Raw genomic sequence first — 11278 nt, 5'->3', positions numbered from 1 at the left:
ATGATGAAGATGAAGTGGAAAGAGGAGAAACATGAAGCGACGGCAGCTGAAACAGTGAGAACAAACACGTTCTATTGTATTCTCTTCTGCTGGTTCTCTCTGTGTTCTTGTATTGATCAGTGTTGAACAGTATCGATTGGTAGTCTGCAGTAATGATTGATTTGCTCTGTTACAATACTAACCAATACTAATCAATACTAACAGATAGTGATCAGTACCAATCAATATTGCAACTTACTGATCAATACTTTGCAATCCAATCAATGCAATGACCACCTCTAAACAAATCAATACAATTTGTAACTAATCAATACATTTTCTTACTTCAATTCTGTTCAATACTGATCAATACTGTTCTATTCTGTCATGTCGTGCTCTCTGTATGTGTGTGTTATTATATTGTGGTCATTATTCTGCAGGAGTGATTGATTGCTCTTGTTCTGTTTTGTATTGATCAGTATTGGTGGCACTGATCCATACAGTATTGATCAGTAACAAACTGTATTGATTAGTGTTGAACAGAGAAGTGATCATTGCACTGATTGGACTGAAGAGTGTTGATCAGTATGCTGCAATATTGATTGACACTGACGGTTACCTGCCAGTATTGATCAGTATTGATCAGTCTTGACGCTGGAAGGAGGTGGAGGAGGCACGGACGTGAGTCAGAAGAATCCAGTCTGCATCTCCTGTGGAGGAGCTGCAGTGCATGCTGGGAGACGTAGTTCCTGCAGCTCTGGACAGAGACATGTTTCACTCACAGCTCACTGTCACTTTAATAACCAATGTCTGTCAGAGGGCGAGTGTTGCATTGTGGAAGTTTTAGTGTGGTCAAAACACACAGTCAGACCTGACTGCTCTTGAATGAATATTATTTTTGGAGTGAGACATGAGACGTTCAGACTCTGGCCGCTCGTAATTACAAATAACAACCTAATAATAAATATTAGCTCAGATCAGATATCTTACTGTCCGACATGATAAATAAATGTCAAAGAACGGCCACATTTGTAAAATGAGTAAAAAAGTGTCTCACATTTAAAGTCCTAGTTCTATAATAAACTGCAAATTATTAACAGTCACATTGTTTATTCAGCGTAATGAAGAAATACCAAATAAACAACTTTAAATTAGAGACGCAGCAATCAGATTTTTTCAGTCCTGATACTGATACCTGGGCTTTGGGTACCAATCCGACACCGGTGTTTAATCAATGAGCTGCGTGTCTCATTGTTCTCGCCCTCCAATGAGCCCTCTGCTGTCAATGTGAAAATGTTGAATCCTTTTGGAGACGTCCACTGTATTTAAGTCTTTCTCACTTCACAAATTCAGAAGGGAAAAGGCGGAGAGTGATGCCTTCTTCCACTTAAGGCCAAATGAGAAAAGCAGTTTATTGAGGAAGATATGGAGGTATAAAAGTATTCCGCAGTTAAAACAGAAAAACCTTCGTTTAAAGGGAAAAGTCTATAGGTGAGCTGCTGACACTGATGCACACTGGTTTAGAGTGTATATTAAGAGGTAATATTAATGTTTCAGTGTCTTTGTCCAGTTGACAGTTAAAGCTAAATTACATGTTACTGAATAATTACACAAGAAAACAAAATAGATCATCACAAGATAACCTGCCTATATTTCTCTCTCTCTCTCTTGAGGTGGAGGTGGGCAGGGCTTAGCCCGCTGAGCCACCGTCTGATTGGTGGGTGGTGATGATCGCGACCGGCGGCCTCCTGCGGATCAACGCACGGCGACAGGATTCACTGAGATCCAAAACTCACAAAGCACACACACACAAGAGGAAAAACAAGAAGAAGAGGTAACACTCACACACTGACTGACCTTCTGGGTTGATGTAACCTATCAGAATACAATGATGTCACTTCCTGCCCCTCAGGAGGAGTGAGGTGGTGGTGGTGAAGGGGAAGTTGAAGCTGTTTTCGGTCTCGGGTCTCGTGGCGGCGCTCGGCATCCTGGTCCTGCTGGTGGGTGTGGTCATGGCAGCTCTGGGCTACTGGCCTCGAGATGGACTGTTCATCAGCGCTCACCCACAGGTGGGCACCGCCATGGCCTCGGTGTCCTCCAGCAGCTCCACACCTGCACCTGCTGATGCTCAGGTAAGATCCAGACAGGGCAGAACTTAGCCTCTCTGACCTGGGGAGTAGTAGAACATGTCACAGGAGCGGAGGAACGTGTCACAGGGGCAGTGGAACGTGTCACGGGGGCATAGAGATGTGTCACGGGGGCAGAGGAACCTGTCACGGGGGCTGAGGAATGTGTAGTAGAATGTGTCACAGGGGCAGAAGAACCTGTCACGGGGGCAGTAGAACGTGTCACGGGGGCAAAGAATGTGTCACAGGGGCAGTAGAACATGTCACAGGGGCAGAGGAACGTGTCACAGGGGCAGAAGAACGTGCCACAGGGGCAGAGGAACGTGTCACAGGGGCAGAGGAACGTGTCACGGGAAGAGGAACATGTCATGGGGTTAGTGCAATGTGTCACGGTGGTAGTAGAATGTGTCAAAGGGGCAGAAGAACGTGTCACGGGGGAAGAGGAACGTGTCACGGGGGCAGTAGAACATGTCACGGGGGCAAAGAATGTGCCACAGGGGCAGTAGAAAATGTCACAGGGGCAGAGGAATGTGTCACAGGGGCAGAAGAATGTGTCAAAAGGGCAGAAGAACGTGTCACAGGGGTAGTAGAATGTGTCACAGGGGAAGAAGAACGTGTCACGGGGGATGTAGAACGTGTCACAGGGGCAGAAGAACGTCTCACGGCGGCAGAGTTACGTGTCACAGGGGTAGTAGAACGTACCACAGGGGCAGTAGAACATGTCACAGGGGGGCAGTAGAACGTGTCACAGGGGCAGAAGAACGTGTCACGGGGGAAGAGGAACATGTCATGGGGTTAGTAGAATGTGTCACAGGGGCAGAGGAACGTGTCACAGGGGTAGTAGAACGTACCACAGGGGCAGTAGAACATGTCACAGGGGCAGAAGAACATGTCACAGGGGAAGAGGAACGTATCACGGGGGTGGTGCAACGTGTCACGGGGGTAGTAGAATGTGTCACAGGGGCAGAAGAACGTGTCACGGGGGAAGAGGAACGTGTCACGGGGTTAGTAGAATGTGTCACAGGGGCAGTAGAACATGTCACAGGGGCAGAAGAACGTGTCACGGGGTTAGTAGAATGTGTCAAAGGGGCAGAAGAACGTATCACAGGGGTAGTAGAATGTGTCACAGGGACAGAAGAACGTGTCACTGGGGCAGTGGAACATGTCACAGGGGCATAGGGATGTGTCACGGGGGTAGTAGAACGTACCACAGGGGCAGTAGAACATGTCACGGGGGTAGTAGAATGTGTCACGGGCAGAAGAACGTGTCACAGGGGCAGAGGAACGTGTCACGGGATTAGTACAATGTATCACGGGGGTAGTAGAATGTGTCACAGGGGCAGAAGAACATGTCACAGGGGCAGAGGAACGTGTCATGGGGGCAGAGGAACATGTTACAGGGGCAGTAGAATGTGTCACTGGGGCAGAGGAACGTGTCACAGGGGCAGCAGAATGTGTCACGGGGGCAGTAGAATGTGTCACAGGGGCAGTAGAATGTGACACAGGGGCAGAGGAACGTGTCACGGGGGCAGAGGAACATGTCACAGGGGCAGAGGAATGTGTCACAGGGGTAGTAGAACGTGTCACAGGGGCAGAAGAACATGTCACGGGGGTAGTAGAATGTGCCACAGGGGCAGAGGAACTTGTCACAGGGGTAGTAGAATGTGTCAGGGGTAGAAGAACGCGTCACAGGGCAGAGGAACGTGTCACGGGGGCAGTAGAACGTGTCACGAGGGCAGAGGTACGTGGCACATGGGCAAAAGAATGTGTCACGGGGCAGAGGAACGTGTCACATGGGCAGTAGAATGTGTCACGGGGGCAGAGGAACGTATCACAGGGGCAGTAGAATGTGTCACAGAGGCAGAGGAACGTATCACGGGGGCAGAGGAACATGTCACAGGGGCAGTAGAATGTGTCACAGGGGCGGTAGAATGTGACACAGGGCCAGAGGAACGTGTCACAGGCGATATTGTTACTGTCAATACACACCTTTGTTCTTTATCTATCTCAATTGAATCGTTTCCCTTCTTAACGTCTCAGTCTGGTCTGTTCCCAGCAGGTCCATTAAGTTTCACTATTCACTTCTTTCTCAGTGGACTTTTCTAGTTGGTCCAGTCTCATTCTGTAGACACATCTTTATCATTGGTCGCCCAAATGTTTTAATGGGAAGCCAAAGCATCTTTGCTGCTGCAGGAGGAGATGGGGGAGTGTTTGTACCTTGACCAGTGCACGGGAGTTCCTAAACAAACTATCGCTAAAGCTGTGCTTCAGTTCAACATAGACTATGTAGCCCCCCAACAGATGACCCTGTAAGACCTGAACTTTAAAGAATATAAACCTGTTCTTTAAAGTTCAGGTCTTACAGAGAGTTCAAGTCTATCTTTAAATAAATGTCCAGCAACTAATTCATTATTTATTCTATATTTATACTTATACTTGAACTGTGCACTCCTGACTGTTACTGAATTACAATAATCTGTGCAATAATTCACCATTGCAATACATATGTATACATACATACACATGGTTATTGTATATATTTTTATTTTTCACTTAAATACTGCAAATGTATATATTTGTTACATTTTTACATACAGTATGTCTCATTTCTAGCTCTATGCTACTTCTTCTGCAGAATGGGAGCACCTGTAACGTGTCTAATTTCCCCCGGGGATAAATTATTCAGTATTTCTGATTCTGATGAACAATTAAACAGTTATTGGTTGTAATCGTTCCTCTTGGGGCTCTTCCAAAGGGACAGTAACACAAAGAGAAGATACTCAACAGACATCTCAGATTTACTTTGGTTTAACTTGGGGAGGACGAGGACTTTGGATTTTGTCCTCCATCACTTACATTAGAATCACTTCAGGAAAGGGATTTCAGTCCATTATACAGGGACCAAAACCCTTTTCAATCTCTATATGGACATGGGTGTCGTTTTAGACTTGGAAAACTGTGACTGAAGGTGCAGTTTTAACTTTCCTTCACACTGCAGATGAAACTTAAATTTTGAATCCGATGTTTTGTTGAACGTCTCTCTCTGACTGCCATCAGGGAGGAGAGAGGGGGGAGGAACTGGAAGTAGATGAAAGAGACAGCATAGGGGGAGGAGACGTAGGAGGAGGAGATGAAGGAGGACGAGGAGGTGAAGAAGGAGGAGGAGGTGATGATGGTTTTAACCGGACAGAATCCATAAATGGGACAACCCGACAGCTTCCACGAGGATTTCTGGAGGATTTTCTTGACAGGTAAAAAAACTCTTCTGTTCCTTTAGGTAGTTCTAGAGGCCCTTCAGGTTATAGTCTTGAGGTGGTTGTAAGTATCTTGTAGGAACAATGGTGGTCAATTACTAGTCCCTTAGGTAGTTCTAGTGGTCCTGTGATGTTTCTAGCGGCCTTTTAACGTTTCTAGTGGTCCTTTGGAAGGTTCTTTTGGTCCTTTAAATTTGTGTGGTAATTTAAGTGTCATGTAGGAGGTTCTAGTGGTCTTTTTAGTGGTTCTAGAAGTCTTTTAGGATGTTTAGTGGCCCTTCTGGAGGTTCTTTGGGACCTTTAGGTCATTATTGTGGTAACTGATCCTGGTATCCTGTTAGACTAAGTTCTTCTCGTGTATAGTGACTGTAATACTTCACTCACACAAACTCATGTAATCAGGTTTTTTAAAAATGAAATGTTTCTTAAACTACTAACTACGCACACAACTAATAACTACTGAACATTCAAATGAGTGAATAAATGCAATGAATACAGTGATGACACTTAATGACTGAATATAGACCAGTGTATACCAGTGAATGATGGTAAGATGTATTAGGAACCACATATTAACCTATTTCATCAACCCCCCCCCCCCCTCCCCATCACAGGAAAAGTGGTTATTCAGGTTGTTGGAGGAAAGTGGCTCTGGAAAGGGAGGAAGACGTCGGTTCTCCTGTGGGCCTTCCTAGAGCATCTCTCTCTCTCTCCCTCGCAGCAGGGAGATGACATCTTCAGACACCTCACTTGGCTGGTCCTGTAGGATTCAGAGTTTCTCCAGTTCAAATTTTTGTTGTGTTAGAACACAGATGTTGAGCAGGCTTCTTGCTTTCAAAGTTAGTGGGATGCCGGCCTTCAGCACGTTCTGTGCGGCTAGGGATGCAGCTGAGTCCATCGGCCAGTGGTCAAAACCAAAGGGTCAGGCACAAGAGTCAAGAGGGAAAACAAGAGAGTGATCCTTGGGTTTCTTGTTGTTTAACTGTCTTCTGTAAAAAGGGGGCAATGGTGTTCGATGTCGTCGGCGTGAAACTTCCACCTATACTTCTCCTGTCTTAATTATATCTTTGTTCCAATTTCATTGTAAAGATCTGTTTGATTTGTTTAAAAGCTTGGTCTCCTCAGTTGCTGAAAGATACCAAACGCCTTTATGAATAAACAGGATAGTAAAAAGTGGGTAATAGACAATGTTACTCCAGGTTTAAATGTCATAAATGGCAATAAACCTCTGTTATGTGCAGCCAGTATGTATATATATATATATACATATATACATACATACATACATACATACATATATATATACACATACATATACAAATATACATACACATACATATACATACATATATACACATATACATACATACATACATATATATACACATATACATACATACATATATACACACATATACATACATACATATATATACACATATGCATACATATATACACACATATATATACACATATACATACATACATATACATATACACATACACATACATACATATGTAGATACATATACACTCCCCTCCAAAAGTATTGGAACAGCCAATTCCTTTATTTTTGCTGTAGACTGAAAACATTTGGGTTTGACATCAAAAGATGAATATGAGACAAGAGATCAGCATTTCAGCTTTTATTTCCAGGTATTTACGTCTGGATCTGATACACAACTTCGAAGATAGCATTATTTGTAACGGAACACCAAATTTTTAGGTGAGCAAAAGTATTGGAACAGATAGACTTAAAATAGATTAAAGTGAATAAGACTTAATATTTAGTTGCAAATCCTTTGCTTGTAATAACTGCATCAAGCTTGTGACCCACTGACATCACCAAACTTTTGCATTCTTCTTTTGTGATGCTTTTCCAGGCTTTCACTGCAGCCTCTTTCAGTTGTTGTTTGTTTTGGGGAGTTACTCCCTTCAGTCTCCTCTTTAGCAGGTAAAATGCATGCTCCATAGGGTTTAAGTCTGGAGATCGACTTGGCCAGTCTAAAACCTTCCATTTCTTGCCCCTGATGAATCCTGATCCTTTGTTGTTTTGGCAGTGTGTTTTGGGTCATTATCTTGCTGCACGATGAAGGATCTCCCAATCAGTTTGGTTGCATCTTTCTTTAAATTGGCAGACAAAATGTTTCTGAGTTCATTTTGCTGCTGCCATCATCAATGAAGATTAATGAGCCCGTCCCAGAAGAAGCCATGCAAGCCCAAGCCATGACATTACCTCCACTGTGTTTCACAGATGAGCTTGTATGTTTGGGATCATGAGCAGATCCTTTCTTTCTCCAAACTTTAGCCTTTCCATCACTTTGGTAAAGGTTCATCTTTGTCTCATCAGTACATAAAACTTTGTCCCAGACACACACACACACACATATATATACACATAGTAATATATATATATATATATATATATATATAGCGGGGGAAATAACTACAATAACACAAGCAATGCATGCGACTAGTTTCTTCATACAGGAGGCATCTTGAAGCTGTCATTACCAACAAAGGCTTTTCTACTAAGTATTAAATAAATTTCAGCAAGCGTGTTCAATACTTTTTCCCCGTGTCATTCCACTTTATTACACATAACTTAATTTATGGACATATATGTTTTGATTTCTTTGTATGTGTGGATTACTTGGGTTGTTACCGACATCTGGTGAAAATTTCATGTCAATAGCCCCATCAGAAATATATTTACTGAGAAAAATGTTGATGCGTTCAATACTTATTTCCCCCGCTGTATATACACATACATACACAGTATATATACACACATACATACATACATACATATATATACACACACACACACACACACACAAATGTACAGGAATGTCTTTGCCACAGTTTATCAGGTCACTGAAGTTCCATCCTGTGGTAAACTGGCCATTTGTCACTAACCCTTTTTTGATGTTCCCGAGGAGTCTTTACAGGACCTGTTGCATGACCCAGAGGGGGGGTTCTATAGGTCCTTGTGGTAATTGAAAAGTCCTGTAGGAGGTTCTAGTGCTTATTTTAAAGGGGTTCTAGTGGTTGTTTAGGAGGTTACAGTGGTCCTTAAGGGTGTTGTAGGTGTCCTCTTGGTGGTTCTGATAATCCTTTAGGAGCTTTTAGTGGTCAATTAGAGAGTTGAAGTGGACCTTTAGGTGGTTCTAGATGTCCTTTAGGTTCTTGTTGTAATTCAGGTTGTTCAAGAAGTAGAGATGAGGTGAGGTAGATGAGCTGCTGAACATAGTGGTGCGTTTAGCAGCTAAAGAGACAGATATTTCCCTCAGGAGGTGGTAGGGACCAAAAACAGCTACAAAATCATCAGGTTCCAAATGAATGATCATGTTGCTCCATAACTGCTGGATGTGGAAATAAGCAACTACTATTAAATGGTTCATAATAAATGTCTCTGCAGGTATCTGTACTCTGATAGGCTGAAGGTCTTTGGTCCTCTCATCATGGGCATTGGGATTTTTCTCTTCATCTGTGCAAATGCCGTCCTGCATGAGAACCGCGACAAGAAGACCAAAGTCATCAACCTGCGGGACATCTACTCCACTGTCATTGACCTCCACAGCCTCCACAAACCCAACAGCTCCTCCGCCCGACGCTCCTCAGCCAATCCCCTCAACGGCCTCGTTAACTATGTCCAATCAAAGAGTCTGGAGACCAAACCCAGGGCGTATCCCGCCTCCCTGATGAACAGGAGGGAGGAAGAGGGAGGAGGTGGGCCGTTGTCTAGGCAACAGTTGCCTGGCAGCAGGGGAGCAGGAGGAGGAGGTGGTAGTGATGGAGAAGGTGCAGACACAGTGTTCAGTATCTACCAGGAGCAGCCAGATGCTCCTCCTCCTCCCTCCTCCCACAGACTCTCCCTCCTCCCCAGCTTCAGCCCCCCCCACTTTTCCACCTGCTGGACCTCCCTGCAGAGGGAGACACTCAGCTCCTTCACCTTACCCCTGCGCCGCCCGCGGCCCCCTGCCCCACGTAGGAGGCACTCAGCTCGGGCAGGGACGGGCCGGGGCTGGAGGGGGGCCACAGGAGACGAGGAGCGGAGAGGCCACAGACAGGAGGAGGAGGAGGTGTATGCATGTCCACCACCTCCTCTGTGCTCCTCCACCCCCCCCCCGCTCAGACCCTTCCAGGGTTCATCAGCAGCTTCGTGCAGCTCCTCCAGTCTCCAAAGGGAGGCACCAGGAGGCTCCCAGGCCCTGCTCCTCCTCTCCTCCTCCTCCCTCTCCCCCTCCCACCTATCGCTCTCCTCCCTGTCTCACCTCCTCTGCTCCTCCTCTTTCACGCCGCCCCCCCCCTGCAGGAGGCGGAGCCTGCCAACCGACAGCAGCACGACAGGTTACAGCAAACTGACACACGGAGAGGATGAATCGTTTGAGTCGACTGAGATCACATCATCACATTATGTGACATCACAGGGCGGGGGTCAGAGTTCAGGGGAAGTGACCTCACACAGGAAGTACTCCAACAGGGAGAAGCTGAGGATGATCTCACAGGTGGATTCTGGTCTGAGGCAGGAGGTGGAGGACGACTGAGGATCAGGAGGTGTGTCAGTGATTGACAGCACAACTCTGAAGTTATGTGACTTTTTAATGACATCAGCATCACATCAGGAAGGATTCTCTGTAAACATGAAGGACATATTGCTTCTGGATGTGAAGTCACAGTTGAAAACAATGAAACACAAATATTAAACATTACAAAACTTTATTTCTATTTAAACTGTGACTCGTCTGACGAGAGCGTCTCTGCAGGATGATCAAAGGAACTCGAACTCGTTCATGTTGTAGCAATAAGGAGTCTTCCAGATGAATAAATGAATGACAGCACAACATTAACTGATGAACTTTATGTTTAACTTACATTAATTAGCTCGTTAACTGACAGCCTGCTTACTAAAAATACTTTTTACACTAAAACATCACATGATGTTGTGTGCTACAACTAATGTTTGGTGTATTGATGTGGTGGTTGCCAAACTGGGGGATGAAGCCACCTGGAGGACGAGTAGAGCCATGGCGGGGGGGGGGGGTTGTTCATATCCAAGGAAAAGGTTTGGGACTCACGTTTTTAAATTTGTCTTTCAAATTCAAGAGAAAATGTTCAGAGCTGAAAAACGTTTTCTGCAAAGTTGCTGAACATCAGTGTGGACTTCTGTAACTTTAACCTTTTAACACCTGCTGTGAGCACAATGTAGAACACTCACAGACTGATAGAAAGCTTTTATGAATAGGAACATGTAATATTTATTTGTTTAACCCCTTAGTTTAAACAGGTAGTCTCAGATGTCTATTTCAACAGAGACCTGAGAACAACAATAAACTTACACTTAAACTAAACTTAATTTACAGTTTAAGTTTCGGCAGACAGAAATAGACGACAGTTTCACGTTGAGTTTTACTAGTTTAATAGCTTTTTCAGCTCGTTCCTTCTGTAGAACGTTTAGTGTTTAAACCAGTTCAAACTCAGTTTGAACACGTGGAACAGCTGATTTTAAAATATTAAGAGCTTGACAGTGTACGTGTAAGTATTTAGAACATTCAACAATTTCAATGTGAGAACCATGAAGAGTTTGGATATAGGCAGAAGACTGGATACTCATAAGTGACCTTGAGAACAACAGAACCAAATGCTTTAGACAGATCTAAAAAGAGTACAGCAGTGTTGATTGTACAGGGCATTAATAATATTAATATTGTTAAGCACATATAAAGCAGCTGTTGTGCTATGACATGATCCAAATCCTGACTGCTGAGGCTGCATCTTTATGTCTCTAGAATGATGATGATGAGGAGGATGATGAGGATGATGATGATGATAATGAATGATTTGTGTCAGTCTATGTCTTTAAATCAATATTTAAATCAGAGATTTAAAGACTGACGTCCTGCAGATCAGGTCCAG

The 11278-nt window shown here is 44.2% G+C and overlaps 1 protein-coding gene across 1 annotated transcript; it reads left to right on the top strand.

The window, feature by feature from the left end:
• The first annotated feature begins 1706 nt into the window (after window positions 1-1706).
• On the top strand, window positions 1707-9909 carry tmem200ca (transmembrane protein 200C, genome duplicate a). The gene is made up of 4 exons (XM_070928519.1): window positions 1707-1813; window positions 1892-2111; window positions 6972-7015; window positions 8781-9909. Exons 1-4 carry the CDS (start codon window positions 1707-1709, stop codon window positions 9907-9909), a joined length of 1500 nt encoding a protein of 499 aa, XP_070784620.1.
• Window positions 9910-11278: the final 1369 nt, after the last annotated feature.

This window comes from Enoplosus armatus, chromosome 21, assembly GCF_043641665.1.
Source record: "Enoplosus armatus isolate fEnoArm2 chromosome 21, fEnoArm2.hap1, whole genome shotgun sequence".
In the NCBI taxonomy this organism is placed as follows: Eukaryota; Metazoa; Chordata; class Actinopteri; order Centrarchiformes; family Enoplosidae; genus Enoplosus; species Enoplosus armatus.
The sequence above is the reverse complement of the archived record's forward strand: the minus strand, read 5'-3'. Positions and strand labels throughout refer to the sequence as shown.